At 49.5% G+C, this 22,591-nt stretch overlaps 10 protein-coding genes across 10 annotated transcripts; 6 read left to right on the top strand and 4 right to left on the bottom strand.

Moving 5' to 3' along the window:
- Positions 1-198: 198 nt before the first annotated feature.
- F9C07_2598 (uncharacterized protein) lies at positions 199-2,023 on the bottom strand (the record flags this gene model as incomplete). The annotated part of the gene is made up of 5 exons (XM_041289875.1): positions 199-673; positions 730-1,533; positions 1,590-1,737; positions 1,796-1,846; positions 1,939-2,023. 5 exons carry the CDS (start codon positions 2,021-2,023, stop codon positions 199-201), a joined length of 1,563 nt encoding a protein of 520 aa, XP_041143023.1.
- A 168-nt stretch (positions 2,024-2,191) lies between these two features.
- Positions 2,192-4,102, top strand: F9C07_1264459 (PQ loop repeat protein). The gene is made up of 3 exons (XM_041289886.2): positions 2,192-3,029; positions 3,091-3,348; positions 3,426-4,102. The coding sequence occupies exons 1-3, from the start codon at positions 2,959-2,961 to the stop codon at positions 3,982-3,984; spliced, it is 888 nt and encodes a 295-aa protein (XP_041143022.1). The 5' UTR covers positions 2,192-2,958; the 3' UTR covers positions 3,985-4,102.
- Positions 4,103-4,216: 114 nt separating this feature from the next.
- On the bottom strand, positions 4,217-5,559 carry F9C07_1263480 (putative nuclear transport factor NTF-2). Its single transcript, XM_041289874.2, has 6 exons — positions 5,353-5,559; positions 5,158-5,175; positions 4,955-5,019; positions 4,812-4,883; positions 4,641-4,742; positions 4,217-4,563 (listed from the first exon to the last, which is right to left on the bottom strand). The coding sequence occupies exons 1-6, from the start codon at positions 5,357-5,359 to the stop codon at positions 4,450-4,452; spliced, it is 378 nt and encodes a 125-aa protein (XP_041143021.2). The 5' UTR covers positions 5,360-5,559; the 3' UTR covers positions 4,217-4,449.
- Positions 5,560-5,760: 201 nt separating this feature from the next.
- Positions 5,761-8,184, bottom strand: F9C07_2601 (uncharacterized protein; the record flags this gene model as incomplete). Its single annotated transcript, XM_041284796.1, has 1 exon — positions 5,761-8,184. The coding sequence occupies one exon, from the start codon at positions 8,182-8,184 to the stop codon at positions 5,761-5,763; it is 2,424 nt and encodes an 807-aa protein (XP_041143020.1).
- Positions 8,185-8,465: 281 nt separating this feature from the next.
- On the top strand, positions 8,466-9,672 carry F9C07_2602 (uncharacterized protein; the record flags this gene model as incomplete). The annotated part of the gene is made up of 2 exons (XM_041289885.2): positions 8,466-8,575; positions 8,634-9,672. The coding sequence occupies 2 exons, from the start codon at positions 8,466-8,468 to the stop codon at positions 9,670-9,672; spliced, it is 1,149 nt and encodes a 382-aa protein (XP_041143019.2).
- A 1,972-nt stretch (positions 9,673-11,644) lies between these two features.
- Positions 11,645-14,858, top strand: F9C07_2277724 (uncharacterized protein). The gene has a single exon (XM_071510256.1). The coding sequence runs from the start codon at positions 12,055-12,057 to the stop codon at positions 14,137-14,139; it is 2,085 nt and encodes a 694-aa protein (XP_071363875.1). The 5' UTR covers positions 11,645-12,054; the 3' UTR covers positions 14,140-14,858.
- Positions 14,859-15,040: 182 nt separating this feature from the next.
- Positions 15,041-15,602, top strand: F9C07_2604 (serine-rich protein; the record flags this gene model as incomplete). Its single annotated transcript, XM_041289884.1, has 2 exons — positions 15,041-15,236; positions 15,295-15,602. 2 exons carry the CDS (start codon positions 15,041-15,043, stop codon positions 15,600-15,602), a joined length of 504 nt encoding a protein of 167 aa, XP_041143018.1.
- A 575-nt stretch (positions 15,603-16,177) lies between these two features.
- Positions 16,178-17,008, top strand: F9C07_2605 (dolichol phosphate mannose synthase; the record flags this gene model as incomplete). Its single annotated transcript, XM_041289883.1, has 2 exons — positions 16,178-16,281; positions 16,375-17,008. The coding sequence occupies 2 exons, from the start codon at positions 16,178-16,180 to the stop codon at positions 17,006-17,008; spliced, it is 738 nt and encodes a 245-aa protein (XP_041143017.1).
- Positions 17,009-17,252: 244 nt separating this feature from the next.
- F9C07_2606 (uncharacterized protein) lies at positions 17,253-18,252 on the bottom strand (the record flags this gene model as incomplete). Its single annotated transcript, XM_041289873.1, has 2 exons — positions 17,253-18,155; positions 18,217-18,252. 2 exons carry the CDS (start codon positions 18,250-18,252, stop codon positions 17,253-17,255), a joined length of 939 nt encoding a protein of 312 aa, XP_041143016.1.
- Positions 18,253-18,987: 735 nt separating this feature from the next.
- F9C07_2607 (putative transcription factor TFIIIC complex subunit Tfc6) lies at positions 18,988-21,266 on the top strand (the record flags this gene model as incomplete). Its single annotated transcript, XM_041289882.1, has 2 exons — positions 18,988-20,362; positions 20,419-21,266. 2 exons carry the CDS (start codon positions 18,988-18,990, stop codon positions 21,264-21,266), a joined length of 2,223 nt encoding a protein of 740 aa, XP_041143015.1.
- Between the last annotated feature and the right edge of the window lie 1,325 nt (positions 21,267-22,591).

Raw genomic sequence — 22,591 nt, 5'->3', positions numbered from 1 at the left:
ACCACAACTTATAACATCCATAGGGTAGTAGATAAGTGATATTGCCATTATAAACTTTTGCAAAGTTGAGCAGCACAACCACTGTTATTATCATTGCATGTTTAAAATAAATCAAGAGAAAACGACGAAGAATCAAAAGGTACTGTTACAAGTCATCAAATCGTGACCGAGATTAAAAACTCCCTAGACTCCCCAAATTCACAGTTCCGCTCGCATTTCTTCCGCAGCATCCGCAGCCTTCTCTTGCGCCTTCTCAGCAGCCCGCTGACCCTGAGCCCGGCCACTGGCCGCTCCGATCTTCAACTGATCCAGGAGCCAGTTGGTAGCATCCTGGAGCTTGGCATAGATTGTTCCTTGAGGAGTACTAGTACCGTACCTAAAGTACTCGGCGTTGCGACGTACTGCAGCGCGTAATTCGTTGGGGCTAGAGCCTTGGTAGACCGGAATACCATATGAGTCAAGGTAAGCCTTAAGTTCAGAATGAGACCAGGTGTCGAAGGTGGAAGACTTGGCAGCGTCAGTAGCCTGCGCCATGTATGACGTAGCTGATGCCAGGTTTGCCCCTCCAGCCTTGGAGGCTTTAGCGTAAGTATCTTGAGCTTGCTTCACCAGCTCATCCCGAGTCAGATCTGCGCGGTGAGCTGCCTTTGCATTCATTGAAGACAGGTATTTCCTCCAATTGAGGTCAGCAAAACGGTTACTGGTTGGATACATGAAACGATGACTTACTTCAAGTGCTCAGTGTCCCAAGTGTCGAAAGTCCAAGCGCTCCAGCCAGTGGCTGCTTTGTGCTTGTTTAGTCTAACCTTTGCAAGAAGCTCATCACGCTTGTTGCTCTGCGGAACAGGGACTCCTCGTGCATCCAAGAAGGCCTTGAGACGGGAGTCAGACCAGGTTGCGACAGCAGCTTCAAAGGCTTCCTCTCCCTTAAGCTGTGCGGCATCGGTTGCTCGGGCATACTCGTTGCCAGCCTTAGTGGTAGCAGCACCATATAGTTCTGAGGCCTTCGAGGTAGCACTCTGGGATGCAGTAGAAGCTACAGAAGAGGCCTGGCTAACGAGGGAGGCGCGGTGCTTTCTGGCCAGTGCGACCAGCTCGTTGCGCTTAGAGCCTTGTGGCACCTTGACATTATGTTCGTCGAGGAATTTCTTCAAGTCGGAGTCAGACCACGCATTGAATAGCGCTTCACTCAGAGTAGCCTGAGCTGCATCTGCGGATTTAGAAGCAGAAGCAGCGAGGCTCCGTGCTTGTAGGCTGGCTAGTCTAGCGTTGCGACGCACCATTGCGATCAGCTTGTCACGGGTTGTAGGCTGAGGCACCGGCCAGCCACGCTCGTCAAGCCATTCCTTTAGATCGGACTCAGTCCACTGCTCGTAGACCCAGTTGCCAGGATAAGAAGCAGCTTCTCCGAGTCTTTTGGCAATTGCTTCGTAGTTTTCACGGGCCGTCTTGAGCAGGACATCGCGCTTGCGCGGCTGAGGGGCAGGGATACCATGTCGATCAAGAAAAGCTTTGAGATGAGAATCAGACCAGCTGTTTGCATCTGTTAGTGATGGACAAAGTAATACGCCCTTCCGTTCTGGACGTACGTATCAAAAATCCAGTCTTTGGCTTGATGCCATTGATCGGTAGCCTGGTCCGCTGCTTGTCCCAAGGGCTTTTGGACTTTCGAGTTCCAGTTTACCTTCACAGCGCTTTCGAGGTCTTTGCGATCAGCGGGAGAAGGATACGGGATGTCTATACACCAAGTTAGCATCTTGCGATGTGTAAGACGTTTCCATGAGGCGAGTCGTACCATGATCGGAAAGCCACCGCTCCAGTTCTGATTCATGCCATTTGTCGTACACTACAATGGACCTTTTGTCAGCATAGACCTTCATCTTCAGAAACCGTATCGGCTGTGTAGTATCGCAATGTAAGACAGTGATGGTTACATACCAGCTTTGCTGAACCACGAGTGTGCCCCAACCGCCTCCACGGTTGCGAGGGCCAGCACCAGACCCGAAGCGAAATTTAGCTTCATAGTCACTGGTTACGAATGTTTAGTGTCTTCTAACTGAATGAAGCTTTTGTTTCGTGGAGTCGCTATCAACAGTCAGCATCCCTCAGACGGTTTTTGAGTAGTAAGAAAGAGATCAATTGAGGACGACTTACAAAAGTCCTTGCAAGGGTAGTTGGAATTGAAAACAAAGGGATATGTGAGGACGTGTAGTATTTATTTATTAGGAATGATGAAAGAACAGAGATGATTGCCGAGTGACGTAGTTGTTTGCACAGTCGGCCTGCGTGTGGTTACTGGCGTCATCGACTGGGTCAACCTTGGTCGCGCATCTTCTCGACAACTCGAGGCGTCCGTTGTTGTGGATCTGACATGGTTCTCACTGGCTGGTCAAACAACCAAGTTCAGTGAATGTAATTCTAAATCTCGTAGTCTGATTGTAATCTCTTGATGTTAAAGCTCGCAACAGATAAGAATGTCAGTCTAGCCATTCGTGGTTTAGCCCAGGTGTTGCCTCTTTAGACCATGCGGAGAACATTGACTTCGTAATTACGTCTCCCGTACCGTACCGAACAAACAGTACATACATACAGTACTTTATCGCTTATCAGGAGTTCATAGACCGAGTGAACAAGTCATCTCCTCACCCCCCAACGCATCCACTCGACATCGTTTTGACTACGAATAGCCTAAAATAAGGACACAGCTTCAGGCATTCTTACGTGGGATGGCTCTGCTTTAGCCCCAACAGTCCGCAGCTTACTGGGAAATTGCCGAGGAACTCACCGGAGCTATTGTCCATCACAGGGCTTGGCCTCGGATGCTCCTGGTCAGCTGTTTACCACTGTCTTGGTAATCGCAACTCCATCAGTTGCTCCTTAATCAATCTCCATTATTGAAAACCCAATAGAGGATTATTACACGAGACGTACTCATCGTGTGCTTTACGAAACGTCATAATGGATCTTCTGTCCAACGCGCAATGCCAGCATCTGGTGTCTCCAGACTATATAAACTTCATCCTATCAATGTACAGTTTCCTCATCTAACACGATCGGAAGTCTCCCTAAGGCATATGCTAAAATGAACAGCTTGATCCTATTCGGTATACTGTTGTCCTATCTTCCTCAGCACTACCGAATCATCTCCCTAAGGAGCTCCTACGGCATCTCACCGTATTTTGTCCTATTGGGAACAATCTCTGGTTCATCGTCTTTAGCAAACGTGGTATCCCAACAACAAAGTCTGCAGGATGTGTCTTGTTGCAGTGATGTCAACGGCCTGGCCTGTTTCGCAGGACTGCTAGGTATCCTCCAGATTGGAACACAGTGCCTCTGCTTCTTTATCATGTAAGCGTCTCAATCCGTGAAAAGTGGCAATGATGTCCATATCGCTAACGAGCAACTTTCCTCTACTTACCACATAGTCTATTCTTATACATCCTATATTTCCCTCGCGATGTACAGTCGTCGCCTTCAACCTCCAAGCAAAGGGCGCAAGGCCCAACATACCGCACCGCCTTGATCGTAGGTGCCGTCTGTATCCTACACATCTCCGTCATGCTTATAGCCACGATCACCATCGGACTTAAACGGCCCGCCTCTCTGCAGTCCTGGTCCAACCTCTGCGGTATCTTAGCCGCGGTCCTTTCCTCGATTCAGTACTTCCCTCAGATCTACACCACCGTCAAACTGCGCTGCGTCGGCAGTCTGAGCATCCCTATGATGTGTATACAGACACCAGGTGGCTTTGTTTGGGCTGCCAGTCTTGCAGCTAGATTGGGCGCAAAGGGATGGAGTACATGGGGTGTTTTGCTTGTCACTGCGAGTTTACAGGGCCTACTACTCGTACTGAGCGTTTTCTTCGAGTACCTGGGGCCGAACAAGGGACACAGTCATGGAGAGGTCGAGTCAGTGGACAACGATGAGCGCGATGAGCAAGACTCGCGTCCCTCCGAAGAGACTCCCCTTCTTCAAAACCAATGATCGGTCCCAGTATGAACGTAATCGGATAGCTTTCATACAATTGCTGCCCGTATTTTGATACTTTGGATATTGACCTTTTGGATCTTCAGTTTCTCAATGACGAGTATAGTATGAATGTAAGTAAAAATGCGATTTGGAGCCTCAGGTACGATGCGATGGACCTTCCCTGTGCTTGGTATTAAGACCACTCGTCCATTTTGCTCTTGGAGCGGCAACGGGAAGACAATAAGACAGGACAAAAGCCTTGATAGACGATGTGATACAGTTTCAAGTCTAGCCAGTGTATAACAGGGAAAGTAACGTCCAACACCCACACTGCTACCCCGCAGCTAGGAAATCGAAGCAAGCCATTCTCACAGCAGAAGAAGTAGCAGCAGAGCTGTTATCCCCTCATAATCATAATCTTCATAAGCTGGATCCCCGCCCAGAACCTAACATACAACATCGGCCTCCACGATCTTGCATTTAGCTACCGTAAACCAGACGGAAGATGTCGTTGAAGACGAAGTAGCTTCCAGCTCCGTCAGGCAAGAGCTGGAAAGTCTGGGTGTAGTTCATGGGGTTTTGCTGATCGTCGACCTAAACCCGAAACGAAGCGGGAATAATTAGCAAAATAATCCAACCCCAACCGTCCGTGGATGAGGAGAAAAACATACAAGCAGAGCGCCAGTCACCATGACAAGAATACCACCAGCCTCATTAGAAGGCTGGGCGTCGAGGGTGCTGACCTGGTGAACGACCTTCTGGAAGGGAAGAGACTGCAACACGCGATTCCCGTTAGCATTGCTATTGACTGACCCTCCGGAGATGACCCTGGTGTGACTCACAGTCAACTTCTCGGTGATATCGCGAACGCCTTGAACGGAGCTGGTCTCGAAAGTGAGCATAGACTGGTCACGCTGTTATCCCGGCAAGAAAAATTAGCTTCCCCGCGCTCGCGTTCAAGCCCTGCACACAGCGGAAGACATACGTAGAGACCAGACAGCTGCCCGCGGTTTTCATCGAAGGTCTTGTAGTAGAACTCAACGAACTGCTCTATTTGTTCCAGATACTGTTAGAACTAGCCATGCGACATTTGTCTCACTTCCGCTGTCCGTAACGATGGGTGGGAGTCACGATCGTCGTTAAGCGCGTCTGTATCTAAGACCACAAGAAAAGAAGGATATTACTCACGAGCGATGCTCTGGAAGTCTATATGTTAAAAATCCATGTGTTAGCTTTGACTATTATTTCCATGTGCGTTGAATGCTTGCGCTCCTCATCTTGGAGGGGTCCATGAATGGAGGAGGGGCATTAGAAAAACCAGCAAAAGTAGCTTGATGAAGTCGTCGCGAGAGAGGGGATTCGTATAGCGTAAGTATGACTTACCAGCCATTTTGACGAATTGAGGTGATGCGATAAGACAGGGAAATAGAATCAAAGGGTATAACGCTGGATTTGGGGATAGAGAGAGAGGGGAGGAAAAGCCGGGTTGATATCAACAAGGAAAGTATTTCAGGCATTGTGGGGCTCCGGAATACAGTTTGGGCCCAATCATCGTCGCTGCCTCAGGCAAGGCACCCATGGCAACCAATGACGCCTCCATGGTTGACTGCGACCCCAATGGATGCGGGATTTTGTTGCGCTTACTACTTCTTCCCACTTAGTATAACGTCGAAGGGAAAAGAATACTTATATCTCTAGCGTCTCAACACGGTGGACTAAAAATGGTATCAAACCAAGTAGTTACTACTACTTAATGCTACATAGCAAAGATCGTACTCATGACATGACATCTCACTCCGAATCGGAATCCGCAAACATATCTTCCGCCTTTGGTCGAGGTTTGCGAACTGGCCGTTGAGGCTCCGGTTGAGCTGAGGGTTCCGGTTGCTTCTCTGGTTGCTCTTTCGAGCCACTTTCTTCCACGAAAGCGCTGTCTTCCTCCATAGGGTCACCATCCGGGACTTCTAAATCGCTGTCTTCCATTGGCTCTCCATCAAGATCGCTCATCGGCTCCCCGTCGAATTCCCTCCCGGGAGCAATATGTTCTTGATCAATATCCATACGACTACGGTCCGCTTCGGGAGGTCGACCTGGGTCAAATTTCTGGGTCGTTGTGTCTTCTTCCACAGACTTCCAGCGACTTTTACTCTTGGAGAATGCATTGGCGGCTCGTTCGGCTTCGGCCTTCTCCTTCTCCTCTCGTAACTCTTCTTCCGTAAGCGGCGGTTTCTCGAAAACCTCATAGAAGTGTTCTTGGCTCGACTGCGGGAAGACACACCAGCCTTCCCATAAATGCAAAAGAGTTCCGACACTTCGTTTCCATTTCTCTGCCTTCAGGCGACCCCAACTATAGTCTTTCTCCAATCTTCCAAGATGTTCGAAGACTTGATGCGCTTTTAACGATGACTCGAACAATTGCCGATACCGCCAAGCATGCCGTACGCCGCTGGTGGCAGAAGAGGAGAGGATGTCGGAGATGAGATAGAGGCCCACCAACTTCGCGGAAGATGTATCTAAATTGCCCTTAGACTGTAAACGAGCTTCCTCTGCATCGTTGGAGATGTCCGCTGCTTGTTCTCGCCGAGCCGCACCCTTTTCCATTTCACGGTCAGGGTTAGCCCCCGTATAGGCGAATGGTTCTTTTATATTCGAGACAATCATCTCCACAACCTCTTCTGCCCCCGCTCCTGCATGTTCAATAGCGAAAGCAGTAACGCGGGCGACGTCGCCTTTCCGTAACTTCGCGTGTGTCGTCGGGAGACGAGCCAGGAGATGAGTTAATTTGGCCTTCTGAAGTGGATTCATATAGCCTAGCCCATCGTTACTGGCACCCAGACTATCAGCAGGAGGCGCTCCACTATGTTGGCGTCTCTCATCTTCCACATCAGAGAGGTCCTCATCAGAAGAGTCGTAATCCTCGTCAGAGACAAACTCATCCATCTGGGTAGTGTATTCAAACTTGATATTGCCCTCTGGAGGGGTCCAGACAGCGCCACCTTCGAAGATTGATAGCGAATTCCTAGGTTTTCCTCGTTGGTTTCCCCTCGAGCTGCTGTTGGTAAGGACTTCCCATAGTTTCCATCGGTAAAATACCCCTCCGGCACTTCTTGCATCCCATATCCATGCCCATTTCTCCTCTCTTTGGACTTCTGGCCGACTCATGAGAAGAGCTTCAAATTCCGGACCATAGTTTAACAAGTTTTCCAATGTTTTGTGTATTAGTCTCAATTGCTTCAGGTCTGCCGGTGCTTTCACTTCGACTTGGGTATTGGGGCCGCTTCTGCCAAAAGATGGCCCATACGAAGCCGGCGGCGCGAATCCACCACGATGCAAGCCGGGTGGTGGAGCACGGTTCAGTCTTCCTTGCACTTCAGAAGCAATCGACTTGGCGCCGAAAGGAAGAGAGCTTGTGGATGATAGGCCCACAGTTACTGGCATCGTCGAGCTGATGGCAGCGGAGGATAGGTGCCTCGAGATCGACAGGTAGTATCCCCATCCCAAGTATTTGTTCTGAAGCGCGCTGACTGTGCTGTCTATATCCGAGGCGGCAGATTCGTTTGCGAGAGTCACGATGGCGGACATCGATTTCCGGTCTGACGGTTGACCAGAGGGACGCAGGAGCTTGACATTATCCACTGACAAGACTGACGGGATTAACGACTTAATCACAGACGGGGAAGTGCCAGGAGGTAACGATGCCAAGTACAGCGTGGGCTTAGCTGCAGCACGCTCGGCCTCTTTCGTATCAACAGTTGCATCCTCCTCATCGTCCGAAGTGCGGAAAGCTGTGGCTGGCGAAGCCGTATTCTCAAAACCTAGCACTCCATGCGCAAAATCCCTGTTTCTATGTAACGGCTGGAACCCTTCATGCGTACGTTTTCGAGAAAGCGATGGTGGCGGTGGTCCTAAAGTTCCAGGCCCGCTCATGCGCGGGCCGGAGCTGGTAAAATGCCGTTTTGCAGGGCCTCCCCCAAATCCAGAGCTCTTGGGGTTGAATCTGTTTAGCCTTCCATCTGCGGACGGTCGATCTGGCGCGGGAGAGTCATCTTCGAATGACTTCACGAAGTCTTCGTAAACAGCAGCGGTTTCAGCCCGTTCTCGGGCACGCTTGGCTTCGGCTTCGGCTTTCTGGCGCTCGAAGAGTGATTTCTTAGGGAGGGCAGAGAGTTTCGCAGAGACATCTGGAAAGCCCTTAAGCTTTGAATCGTCGGACATTGCGAGTCAGCTGCTATGCAGCAAATCTCTTGGTATAGCCCAGGACAACTATGGGGTTGAGGAGTGCTTAATGTTGGAGTCGCTGAAAGCTGTCGGGGCGGAGGCGGGAACTTTTGCAGCCTGAGGCAGCGAGTAACAATAAAAGTACAGCTTGAGGTGCTTGTCTTATGGTTTATCCATTGCTCGTCAACTCCCCTCACGTTGCTTTACCCCGCTATAGGAGTGTTTTGATTTCTAAAAAAAAAAAAATTGCACACGACTAAATACTTAGGTAGACTATCATGGCGTCCCAGGTACCAGCTTTACTACGGTTCCTATCCCAAGATGCCAAGATGCCACTCGCAGCTGCTATGGGAAAAGTTATGGAGCTTCAGAAAGCCGGCCTCACATCGTATGGATGATTCCATCCCCGTCCCTTGTGAGGCGGTGCGTGCCTAATTTTATCTTAGTCCTGAGCAAATCTCCAAGTCAGAGTTCAAGGTTCTCCAAGAGATCTTCAAAGACGATAAGTTGGCGAAGCAAGTATGGAATGCAGCAAAGAAAGTCTCCAAAAAGCGCGAAGCTTCAACTGGGAGCACAGAATCTCCTCGAAAAAAGCCGAGAGGCTTGGATCGGAGAGATAATACCACTCCTTTTGACATAGAATGTGCACTCTCTCTTCCGACCACCTCTGCGACCGAAGACGAATTATCAAAGGTTGTCTTACTCACGAATAGAGCACCTCTTGTGCTAGCTTTTGCAGTCTGTGTTCTGAAACATACTATGCCAGAGCAACCGATCTCTAGCAGACTTAGCCTCGCTCAAGCAGTTGTTAGCGCTAATAGTCGCTCAAAAGCTGCCAGCCTGGGTATCGAAAGTGAGAATTCCGCTGACCAGGAAGGTTGGGGAGAAGGACAGCCCGTAGTCAGAGTCCTTGGAAGAGAAGTCAAAGTTCTCAAAAGATGGGACTACAATCCTAGGGAAGGTAAGCCCGAGGGGGTGGCTAGTTCAGAACAAGATGAAGATATCCACCACGCAGACAATGATATGTTAGGTCAGGATGTTTCGGATTCAGATAACTCAAACGGCATGCCGCCATTATGGGGGATTGATCTCGAGGCATTGCGAAGCGCACATCGTGATAACTCGATTGGGGCCTCCAACGCAAATGAACCTCTTCCAATTTTCACACCAGGTGCTGCGCGGTCATATTTACTTAAGTCATTTACGGAAGCATCAAAGGACAATAATCCAGCATCAGATAAGCCGAGCCGGAAGCGTCTCTCTCAAACAGACGCCGAGAAAGAGACATGTTTGAGAAATCTATTGCGGTCTATTGACTTGGTATGCCAGTCTTGGGCTCCGTTTCTCAGCAGAGAGGACTTGGATCGACGAGCATGGGCCTGGTATACACACGTCAGGCCTGCTGTCCAAAGCGGAGTAGCAGGATGGGGAGAGAAAGGTCGTGTAAAGTTATCTGACATTCTCGCATTGAGGAGACAACCGTGATTGCAGTCCGAGTGTTCGAGACTTTATTGTTAAACAATTGCAAGATTGTCGCACCAATCAAAACGGATTCCAGCCCATGAACCTAGAACACTGACGGACTTCATGCTTCTGCTCCACATAGCATCGGATATCGCAGGATCCTTGTCCACCGAAATTGACACGACCGGTGTTATCCAACGTGTACTGTGTTCTAGAAGCTCGGTATTTGGATAAGGCAGCCGTCGTGTGGGTCAACCGGTGTCGCTATGAGTGGAATCTTGTCACAGACACCGGTTCTGCCACACTGAAGAGTCAAGACTGCTCTCGCCGATGAGAATTTACCGTCTCATTGATACCGCAAAACGCTTCCTACATATGGCGCGCGGGCATATACTACTAGCATTCAAAATCTGACCAGAAGATGGTACAATATAGTGGGGGTGGATGCACGTAGCAATTTCTCTGTCTCAGACAATACATGTAATATTGCCTCTGTTACACCTCAGGACTTCATCGGGTGCCTGCTGGGGACGTTCTTGCCGGGGTTGAATCGTTGGTGGAATGATCATTGAGGGAGACCCATACATCAGTGGAATTGACAGGATGAATTAGTTCTCTTACAGGATATGCTTAACATATTGAATGCTTATCATTCGTTACCCACTGCGTCTTTTTTTTTTTCTTTCTTTTTTTTTTTTTTTAAATCGAAACGGGTTGTGATTTTATTGATCCTTTAGGACCTGGTCCCAGTCAAGTCGAACGCAGGCGGTCTGTCTGGAGAACCAAACCAGGACCATGGTCGGTACCGAATAGCAGATGTTGTTATGTGTGTACCGGTACGTTACAGATATCTGCCTAAGTTTTGGTACAGATTGACTCAGAGGGTATTTGAGCAAGCCGATCAGCCTTTTCGTCCTTTAACCCTCTGAGATAATCCGCTTTTTTCTCCGTTGCCTCTGTCATAATCCAACGTCTCTGACGGAAGAGGATAAGATACCGTGGTAAAAATGCTATGACGCGGGCGAGGAATCCTCATCACGCTGATCATCGTTGAGTTCTGCCGCATTCGGCCAGATAGAGTTTTCCGGTCCAGGCACTGCAGGGTTTTTGGGAGAAGGTCCACCAACCGTTCCATGATCCCTTCTTTTAGTGCTAAGCGGGGGGGCATGTTTTCTGGATTGGGAACCTGTCGGTGGTCACCAGGATTTTATGCTGTTTTCACCGGTACAGGTGGAAGTTGTCCGAACCTTATATCACCTAGGTATTAAAAACTAGGGTAAAATGTCACTACAATTCGAATTGACGGGTGAAACTTTGAAATTTTCATGACTGGGTAGGTAAATCAAATAGTAGTTAGAACCAACGGGAGTGGCACAGGTATCCGACCCAAGCAGAGGGGCTTCCGGGCCAATCTCGGCCAGTGATAGGTCGTTCTACTGTTTCAGCCCAGAGCCATTCGCATGGTGTGGCCTCACGGCGCCAATCAATGTAGTCGAGGATCATCCGGTATCAGATTGTTTCATGGAAGCGAGGGAGTGAACTCATGATTTCATTTTCGGTGTCTTTTTTATTTTTATGATTTTCTTTTGTGTGTTTAAATCGACTAAGAATATACTGCTATTGATGGGGTGCGGATCTAAAGACTGTTAGTGTCATTGTGGCGAGGCTGAGCAACCATAACCCGAACCTTTAATTAGGAACATAATATGAACGGTTAATTGAGGTAGAAAGAAACAACTGAGACTGGAACAAATCTAATCAGGGAGCAATAAGAAAATTACAGGAAAAAAGAAAGAAAAAGGAAAACACTTTGGGGAAAAGAAATGAAGGAGAGTGACCGAAGCTAGGACGAAAAAGTTCTGCCAACCATGGGCACGATCGGAAAAAGTAGTCAATCAAGGCACTGTCGCCTCCCCCCAAACACTTAGTGAAAAGTCACCACTTTTTGGTTCACTTTCCCCCCGATTTCCCGCTAGTCCCTCTGGGGGTTCAGGCTCCCAGGCGTCCAACTCTCCCTCTCTCTCATCCTCTCACAACCTCTCTTTCTCCTCTCTTTCCCCAATCCTACGCTCCAGTTCAAACATACCACCGCCCAACCACTATTGAAGTACCATCTCGACGTGATCATCGCCTACTTCCCCCCTCTTTCTTTCCCATCCTACCTTCCCCCCCCTTGGCCTCCCTCCGCTCTCTGTGCGCCCTCCGTCTCACATATTTATCCTTAATTTCGAATCCACCCTATTCCATCATTCTTTTAGTCCCTGGAGGCCCCTGCCTTTTTCACCGCTCCTCGTATCAACCCATCCAGTCCGTTGGCCTACTCAGTCGTCTTCGGTGACTGATTCACTCCTTTTGACGGACTGACCTATCAAGCCAGGAAGCCCGCCAGGGCTGTGCAACGCCATGCCGGGGCGTTTCTCATCCGACCATTCTCGCTCTCTCTCGCGATCCTCTCAATCCCCGTCTCAACAATATAATCTAACACAAGACGCCGACTCAATGCATCAGCGCTCTATGTCCGGTCACTCCTCCAACCCTAACATCTTCTCCGATGAATATTCACTAGAGCAAATCGATTCCGAACAAGCCACCCTCACTCCTCGAAGTCCATCCGTTTCATCGATCGCATCATCCAATACCCTCCGTTCGTCTTTGCCTCAACAACAAAAAGCGTACAACACAACGCCAAATGATCTCGGGCTAACAGAGAATCCATTTGGTGATGATGCCCGGGTTTCATTCGATGAATCACCAAATCGGTCCAGTCTACCCCCAAAGGGGGTCGACTTCACCAACCGCAATTCTACAGCGTCCACTAATACCGCCCCTTCCATAGCACAGCGCAGTCAGAGCACTTCATCACGATTTTCCATGCCTCCCCGGGCCCTGAGTCCTTACACTGGGGCTACAGGCCCGAGCCATCCGTATGCGATGTATCCACAGGTCGGGGTCAGCCGTTCACCCAGCATCGCGACCACGTCTACGGTACGGCCAATGGATCGACCGTTGGGCGATGCCAATGCACCTCAGCATCCCTATGCGATGTACCCACAGAATGTGGTGCCGGAAGAAGAGATGGACAATACTATGATTCCACCAGTAGGCTTTCCCGGACACCCCCAGGCATATCAACGGCCACCCAATCGTGCCGATGATGATGTGGGGGACCTGATTGGGCCCGATGGCCATACAGAACAGCTGCCACCTTACTCGCGGTATCCCGATCCAGTTATTCCCAAGGTTGAGGGGACTTTTGATCCTACTCCTGACGCAGGCGTCACTCTACACGATAATTCTCACAGTCCCAATGAGCATCCTCCGCCACCAGTTTCGGAAGTATCGTCAAGAACGTTGGTTGCGGAAAATATGGCGAATCGACGAGATAATGATGAAGAGCGGGAAGCAGCACCAGTAACCGGTGTCATGGCATTTGAGGAGAAGTTGAAGACCAAAGGTAAAAAGAAGGCATGCTGTGGGTTACCGGTCTGGACCCTTGTTTTGGTCGGTGTCGTGATGCTCGTGGGAGCATGTATTGGAGGTGTCATCGGAGGTGTTTTAGGAGCAAAAAAGGCAGCGAATGAGGAAAACCAGCACCCAAAAGGTCCGAAGATTGTCACCAAAACAGAGACCCCCCGGATGGACGCCACCCCCATATCTACGATTCCTACAAATCTACCCGCTGCGCCTACCGGGAATTACTGGATTCCTGCGGACCCGAAGAATTCATCGAAATTCTGTATTGTCGATCAAGATTACAACCCATCGTGGAGTTGCATGAAGTCGGGGAAAATACCTGTGTCTGTGACCGGGACAGAATCATCGCGTAACATCACCTTCTCCAATGAGCCGATCTCTTCATCTTTCACTTATGGCGCTCAAGCACCATACTTTTCTGATCCTACGCAGTCACTTAGCCTAATGATGGATTCCAGCGACCTCAGCCTCGGCCCTGCCCTAACATTCTTTTCCTTGTTTGATAAATTGGTTATTGTCCCCCAGGATACCTTTTCATCCAGTGCAGTTTCAAAACGTGCCATCAGTGAGGATGATGTCATGGCAGGCGCATTCCGTCGCTTGCATACGGCGCAGGCGGGGGACAAACCTTGGTTTTGCTGGTGGAACAGCACCGTGATGGAGTTTTTCCTGTATCTCAATCAGTCCACCAAGGATGCTCAATACAGCTCCACTTCGACACATCTGCCGTCTTCACAGTCCACCGATTCTTTGAGCTCCTCGGTCTCGAATTACCCTCTTCGGATCAAAATGGATGAGAAGAGAGATTACCCAGAGGCCCAGTCGCCCTATTGCCAGCAGATGCAAGTGCTGGATAATGGCTCTGTGAGCCCCATTTCCCAGCAGACGCTTCAAATCAAGGAGTTGGAGCCGACACCGACGACAACGCTCAAATACTCTGCGAGCGCGACACAAACTTACACGGCGACCGCACAGTATGAGCATGTGTGCTATTGTGTCGCATTGACGGATTAGCATCTCATTAGAGAGGGTATCTACTATAAAACCCGAGGAGTATCGGTTGGTACTGCCTCGTGGAGCTAAAGCGTCGGCGTTACCAACGGTGGAAACGGTCCATTATCTTTCATGTGCATACGAATGATTGGTTCTCTTCTGCGGTCAGCTCAGGATGTTGGCTGTGCTGGAATTCTCGCATTGTTTACAGAGTTTATGGCATGCATCATACGCTTTCGGTTCCCCTTGCGACCTGTCTCGTGTCATTTTTGTTGTCTTCCATGATGTGCTTTGACGCCATTGTCTCCAGTGTCTTGTCCAGCATATTTCGTGCTTTATTTCGGCGCAGCTTCATGGCGTTCTTGGGTCGGTGCAGGTGGCCAATCTCAGTCCATCGTTATCTTTTGGGCCAACAAACTTTTGTGTGTTTCTTATTTTGGACTATTTTCTATATTTAACTGCTCGCATCTCGAGTTAACTGTGCATGCCGATGGTCATGGTTTTGTTTGTGGCAGTATGACTTGACGGTTCCATCGTCGAATCCGTTCCGGTTTCATGACAGAATAGGCGAAATATAATTTCTTGATCATCAAATGATCACAATCTGATCTTCGGTTTCCGATTCCCTTGTCCTTGGTTCACTTACTAATCTACTAGTCAAGCACTGGAGAAAATATCGTTGACATCCAATGGTTTTGATCCTGCAGGGTATGACCGTGTGAAGACGTCACCGGTTACATTACCGACGATCAATACCATTAAGTACTCTTCAACGTCCAACCAGTGCCACCAAGGAGAATTAACGATTTTCTCCTATTTACTGTGTACATTCTTGGTACTTGATATTTCAAGTCGACATAATCTCGTGAACGTCTCCTCCCGCTTAATCCATCCACATTGATTACCCAAATTTTGACACAACATGAATCCAGTCTTGCGCTCTCGCTCCATACTGAGGGTAGCCAATTCGTCGATCCCTTCACTCTACCGTTCCCAGAAGGTGTCTCCTATGTCATGGCGGACTTACGCTCATAGTTCCTATGGCGGAGAAGGGGAGACTGAAGCTCAACAGCCGAATAATTCTCGGAATACCCCAACCCGGGACATTGAACATCCAGGTACGTGACTTGTGACGTCGAGCTACGCAACCGACAAATTCTGACCACACCTATGTAGGGCCATCTGCCCCAGATGTCAGCAAGGGCTCGACAGCATCTTCAAGCTCTCAGCCTCGATCTTCTTCCACTTCCCAAGAAGATCGAGATAAGGAAGATTCAGAAGGTAGACCCATTCGAATGTCATCCTCCAACAACGCAAAACCAACGATTACTGACGGACGCCATTCCCCCAATGTTGACTCTGAAGGCAACGTGAAGTCAGATGTTCCCAACGATGTAAAAAAGCATAACGAAGAGATGGAGCACCGGTATGATCGACCCTACAATCAACTCGGGAACGAAGGGAAACCCCCGAAGGGCTTTTGAGAAAGGCCACAAGCTTGGACGAGTCCTGTGGTTCGTGGCGATATCCCTTATGGTCGGGTGGAGTTGGGAAAGTTACTATATGATCGATTAAATGGAACGAGCTCAGAAATTAAACGCATTCGGAAATGTCATCTGGCCCATTATGATAGTTAGGCTTCTAGTTACGATGTAGACCCGAGCGCAATTAAGTTTTACGCCCCAGGGTCTTGTATATATCCTTAGGTGCTACAAAGAAGGGCTAGACCTTCGTATTTCTAGATCGTAGAACCCTCTTGCTGCTTATATATTGTATCATCATACCTCCATGAAATTGACCACTCTGGGGAATAGATATTTAGACCACGCTTGTATTGCCACGGAGTCGTTATGGAAATGCCACCAGGCCGGGGAAAGGCCACGGGTTCCTGAACGCGGATCTCCCGCGGTCGCCGCCAAGCAAACCCATCGCTCAGGAGCATCACTCACTGCACCTACGCAGCTTACGACTACACCGAATAGTCAATTGCGAACGGAGTCTCTGTTGCAACGTATCTTCGCGCATTCTCCTTCGAATCTCTCCCCTCGCAAAAATCAAGATGGGCGCCGCAAAGAACAAGTACACGGTCATTCTCCCAACCTACAACGAGCGGAAGAACCTCCCTATTATCTGCTGGTTATTGGAGCGCACCTTCCGTGAAAAGTGAGCTTTAGTATCCCCGTCTATTTTTCGAGAATCTCTCTCCGATGCTCCATCATCTGCGCTGATTACAGGCTAACCACGATCAACCGATAGCAACCTGGACTGGGAAGTTGTCATCGTCGACGATGGCTCCCCCGACGGCACCCTGGAAGTCGCCAAACAGCTCCAGGAGCTCTGGGGCCCCGAACATATCAACCTGAAGCCCCGTGAAGGCAAGCTCGGCCTTGGAACCGCCTACGTTCACGGCCTTCAATACGCCACGGGCAACTTTGTTATCATTATGGACGCCGACTTCAGCCATCACCCCAAATTCATCCCGGAGATGATCCGCATTCAGAAAGAAACGGAAGCCGACATTGTCACGGGCACGCGGTATGCCAATCGCGACAACATCAAGGGCGGTGTGTACGGTTGGGATCTATTTCGGAAGTTTACGTCGCGGACGGCCAACCTCATCGCCGATGTCATGCTCATGCCCGGTGTGAGCGATTTGACGGGCAGCTTCCGCTTGTACAAGAAGAGTGTGTTGGAGAAGGTCATCCATAGCACCCAGAGCAAGGGGTACAGTTTCCAGATGGAGATGATGGTGCGGGCCAAGGCCATGGGCTACAAGGTTCAGGAGTGCCCGATCACCTTCGTTGATCGGTTGTACGGAGAGAGTAAGCTGGGTGGTTCTGAGATCGTGGAATACTTGAAGGGTGTGTTTACCTTGTGGTTGAAGGTCTGAATGGTTTCTTTGGCCTCTGTTATTTGGGGTCTTTGTTCAGGGGCCGCTCGGTGGTCTTCGATATACTAGTATACCCTGCGTTTCCTTCTCTCTTGCGGCAAAGCTTTCTTGATCTTTCTTGTTGATGTGTTGGTCGCCCTAAGACCTTTCTTTCATGTACACTAAATGTCCAAAATGCTTGATTCCATCTTCTTATGTATGGTTTGATCATTCATGGTGCCCTGATCATGTACACTGCAGCACACTACACACTGTTCAGATACTGAAGGACGCGCTCAACTAACCAGTCCTGACCCTCATCCTTCACATTGTGCGTGGCCCCCGGAATGACACCGCTATATTCACTCCATTTCTCTACCCCACCGGCATTCGTCGCCTCCTTCCACCTCCGCAGAAGTGCCTCTTTGTCCACCGATGGCAGGGCATACTCATCATTCCCAGAATATAACGCCGCCAACCTCCCCTTCACCAAGCCCCGCTTCGCAATAGCTCCAAACGTCTCCTTCAACCTCTGGTCCTTCAGATCGGAGCTAAACAAATCATCCTCCGCAGGCTTCTCTGGACTCTCTGGGCTCGCGAGACTCAAAAATCTCCGACAGCTAATCCCTGTATTATCCGGCCATCCGACCACCGCGGTAAGATTCAGCGGCAGCAGCGACTGTGGCGCTTGCATTCTCGCGAAATTCACCAACTGCTCATACGCCCCGCGAACCTCCTGATTCGAGTGCGCCAAATGCAAGATATGCTCCCGATCCGACACGGGAGCCTGCATGATAGCCCCATCCAACACCGGCCGAGAATTCTCCTGTCCGGGAAGCGGATTCGGCGAGTGCAGATAATGCAGGACGTCCTGGCTACCGGTTGAATGGCCCATGAGAACGACCTTGCCCTGGGGTTTCAGGCCCCGGACGAAGTTCACACACTGCGCGAGCTCGGTGACGTCTTTATCGAGACTTTCAACGCCCCAGCCGAGGTAAGAGGAGGAGAGAAGTACATTGAAGACGGTCCATTCGGTGGATTCGAAGGCTTTTGCGAGTGCGGAGACGTAGGGGACGGTTAAGAGTCCGTCGGTGAGGCCGCCGACAAAGAGGAGGCTGTGTTGCTTTTTGGGGCCAGGGTTAAATTCGAAGGCCGTTAATCTCGGGGCCTGTGTCTTTTGTTAGTGCGTTCGGTTTCGTCTGGGCTGAATACTGGATGGGTTTGTGTACATATTCATGGAGGATACCCGAGTGGGATTGAGACATGGTTTACGTATGGCGGGGTCTACGGTGTCTCTTCTGTGGGCTTGGGAAGGACGAGGGAGCAGGAGAACAATATAATATAAATAAGCTAGCCCCGGTCCAATTTATAATACCTTAGACCAAAGAAATGCTGTGAGATTATAGTTCTATGAAATGACGTTTGACGGGCGCCGATTCAAACTGATAGCGGCCCACTGAGGAGGTGGGGTCCAAAGCTGATTCCATCCCTATGATATTTAGCAGCAGGAGTGTTTTCCAATCCTCTAGATTCATAAAACTCTCACACACCAACCAAAAGCATAAACATCCCTATGTACATCGTAGTCACGAACATTAACAATTAGCAATCACCCAAAAAAGCCCCCAGTTCTGATATAGTAAAACATTCATACAAAGTTGACCTAAAACGCGGAACGGTAATATTTTCCTCGTTCCAAGTGCGTAACAGACGTAAGAAATGTAAAATTACCCTTTCCATATCTGCCAAGAACTCCCGCAAACTTCAACGGAGTATGAACGGATGTCTTTCTCGCCTCTTACAATGGAATGAATTAGACTTTATTCTCATGGAAGGCTCGGAGAATATTGACAGCTTGAGCTAGTGGGACTGTGAAGTTGGTTGTGGTTGTTTGTTCGATTCGGACATGACCCTTTCGTTTGAATATCCGAGATCGAGGCTGTTTGAGATCCATTATTTATTTATCCCTCTTCATTCGCGCGAGGTGAATCAGTGAACAAATGTCACGCGCACGCAGATCCACCCGCCTCACAGGCGGTAAGACAAAGTATACGAATGACCCCTTCGAGGCAGCAGGGGTAAGCGACGAGTCAGACAACGGGTCCAAGGTACCCAAGGGAAGAAAAGAACAAGCCAGCGACGAGTCCTCCGACGAGGAATTCCAAGCCAATGACGAGCAAGAAGAAGAGGAAGACGATGAGGAGGGGTCCGAAGAGGACGTAGCTGGGGAAAATGACGGCGAAGAAGCCGACGAGGAAGAATATACCTCTGACCGCGGTCGCGGTGCCCAAAAGACTGTTGTCTCTCGACCGAGACACCAGAAGAAACGGCTCGGTAATGACCTTGCTATGCTGTCGAAGGATGAGATGCATTCGCGGGGTACTCATAGCTCGATGGAGCATATGGGGAAGATGCTCCATATGACGATTACGTTTGGGACTGATGAGAAGGATCTCTTGTCTATTGTTTATGCGCGGGAGCGGTGGTATCGGGGTGTTGATTCTGGGTTTCCGAGTCGTGCTTCGCTGAATGAGGCGCCGGATGTGCCGGATTGTGGCTTTGGGCCGACTTTTGGAGTTGAGCCGGAGGATATGAAGAGGGAGAGGACGCGCGGGTGGGATTGGTATTATGATGGGGATGTGGGAGAGAGGTTTAGGAAGCGTCAGCGTCTGGAAGCCATTACTGAGAAAGAAGTTTATCAGAAGTTCATTCCGCAGGCTAAGGAGAAGAAGCATACAGTGCTGATTGGGCCTGTTGATGATCAGAAAGTGTTCACATTAGGACATCATGAGTCTTTCAATTTTGGAGAAGCTTTTGGAGAGACTAAGGCGAAAGCGAAAGCAAAGCCGGGCACTGGTGGCAAGTCAAAAGGTAAGGCTTTTGCACAGGAAGACTCTACCGGTCGAACTCGAAAGACCCGCGAAGGATGGATTATCAATCTAGGGCAGAAGGTTCAGTGTATGGCATGGGCTCCAAATCAACCCGGCCTCACACAGTATCTGGCCGTGTCTACGCCGATATCAAAAGGAGAGAAAGAAAAGTATCCGGACCCGTTCAAGGACCGTGGTGCTCGAGCATTTAGGCCTTCTCCTCCGTATCCATGTGCCTTGCAGCTCTGGATGTTCAAGGCTGAGAGGGAGGAGTCACTTACAAAGCACATTGATATGAACTTCAAACCAAAACTACGACTGGCCCTTTGCACTAATTGGGGCGATCTAAGACGAATGGCCTGGTGTCCAGTACGTCGAGACCCTCGGGAAGAGGATGATGATGACGTCTTGAAATCTGTCGGGCTTCTTGCTGGTATATGGGGAGATGGATATGTGAGGGTCCTTGATGTCAAGCTTAGCCGCGACCCGAACAAGACTGAATACTGTAAGTTTTCGTGTAAGTGATAGCAGGGCTCCTACCTCATACTAACGTTCCGATAGACGCGGTGCAGTCCCCAGTCTTCGAAGCTAAGCCACCATCGACTCTGTGTACATGTTTAACATGGCTCTCTCCGAGCGATATCGCTGTTGGTTGTGCCAACGGGTTCGTCGCTATTTGGAGCATTGTGCCTTCGCAGAACACTCCATCCAACCCTTTCCCGTATTTTTACCAACCAATCCATTCCACATACGTTCTTAATCTAGCGTCGGCTTATCCAACAAATGCTCATCTAATAACGACTACGTCCATGGACGGAGAGACACGGCTATGGTCGGTTTTAGATCCCCAAACAGACACGGTGGAGTCTAACCGCATGCGAGTGGGATCGCCTTACTTAACGTACTCTCCTTTGCTACACTCATTTCTCTCCAGCGACGAGAACGACTTCGCCCGACTTCTAGCCGTGCGACGATTCTATACTACGACGGCAGTAGCTAGATTTCCCAGCACAGTTTCTTCGCTGGCCCCATGCAGCGTCTGGCATCCCAGCGTCATGTACGGGTGCACTAGCGGTGCGGTCGTCGCGACGAATCCCTTACGGCGATTGTTGCACGTCAAAGAAAAGCAATGGCAACAGACCTGGTTTACCCACGAGTGGGCGCGGGGTGACGACGCAAGCGATCCAGGTATCAGTAGGTTTCACGATGGCTACCGTGCTGAGAGCATTAGCCTACTACGGAACATGATGGGGGATCGCAAGATGGTGAACGGGGTTATGATGATCACGATCTATGAAGAGGGAACGCATGTTACCGCACTCTCCTGGAATCCAAATCAGGCATGCGCAGGGTGGGCCAGTGCTGGTATGGGCTGCGGACTGATTCGAGTGGAGGATTTGGCTACGTAACCGCCTTTTTACATCCTCTCTAGTTCGCTTTGAGGACGTTTGTTGTTATATTGAACGAGGTTCATGACCGCCAGTCTTATTACGTATGTCCTGCATGGTTTATGGTGTTCTGTGTATTGTGCATATTTTCCCTGCATAATTGATTACTTGAGAAAGTTAGTCGATATTCCCAGAGCTATAATTAGACAGAATGTGTGAATAGAGTTGCAGGACTCAATAGATCCTGCGGATCTCCAGTGACCAGGTAGATCAGAAAGCCCGAGCTGGATAGAACCTGTCACAACCTTAGGCTTCCTTCCGAAAAGACCCTTTCAGGGTCCAAGTGATATGCAAGTTGCATACGGTTAAACCCGAACATTGATCGCGACTTACGTATACTTGGAATGCGACATTCAAATTACATGGTAGACCTTCCGACCACTGTAAGGAAGCACAACTAGCCGATAGCTTCTCAGCGATATCAAAAATTCGAAGGTCATGTGTACAGCTGGTACAGTCAGCAATATGCAAACCCTTCGGGTCTTTAACGGTCGGATACTAAACTCGAGCATGTCGGAGGAATATCAAGACATGCTGACGTTGGCTTTGACGTTGCTTCTACCACGACCATGTACGGTATGTCTTGGCCATTGCGTGCTGAGCGTGAGCATCGATCTCACCATCTAACTATCTCCAAAACTATTTCCATCACGCATAAACGCACAATGATTAATGCATGTACGGTACAAAGAATTAACTTGCCGTTGCCCGTTGCGTGACGCCACAGACGGCAAGTGGGGCACTCCAGCCACAGATGCCGCAACTAAAAGGTCTTGGCATTGAATTAGTATGGCAAAAAATGTTTCTTATTTTATCTCGACTCTTCGTGGACTCCGAAGTATCAACGAGTACGTACCTTGTGAATTCTGTCTGCCTAAACTCGAAGAACTGCAGAGCCACACCAGACTTTGCTGAAAAATAAACATCAGACTTACATCAATCGCATGATAGTGATTGCGTGGACGTCGATCGTCTCTAAAATTAACGTGGCTGGCGGACCTTGGTGGGTGGACGAGGGTCTCCCAGCCTCCTTTGACGGCTGTCGCCCAGGCCATCATGGATGCGCCAGCCTGCATATTACCCCGTCAGATGGGTCTCTCTGCCGTCCGATGATGAAAACTTGATATTGACTAAATAGATTGGGTGGTTTTAGTTCCTTCTAGACTACCGGTTGTCTATCTAGTTGCGGATCATAAATTGGGGGCCATCCCTCCCCTGCTCGGTCTTGATATATCCATCTGGTCTAGTCTATCTGGGGTATTATCCGCTGTATTATCCTCATTCTT

This window comes from Aspergillus flavus, chromosome 2 (genome assembly GCF_009017415.1).
Source record: "Aspergillus flavus chromosome 2, complete sequence".
Taxonomy (NCBI): domain Eukaryota; kingdom Fungi; phylum Ascomycota; class Eurotiomycetes; order Eurotiales; family Aspergillaceae; genus Aspergillus; species Aspergillus flavus.
The sequence above is the reverse complement of the archived record's forward strand: the minus strand, read 5'-3'. Positions and strand labels throughout refer to the sequence as shown.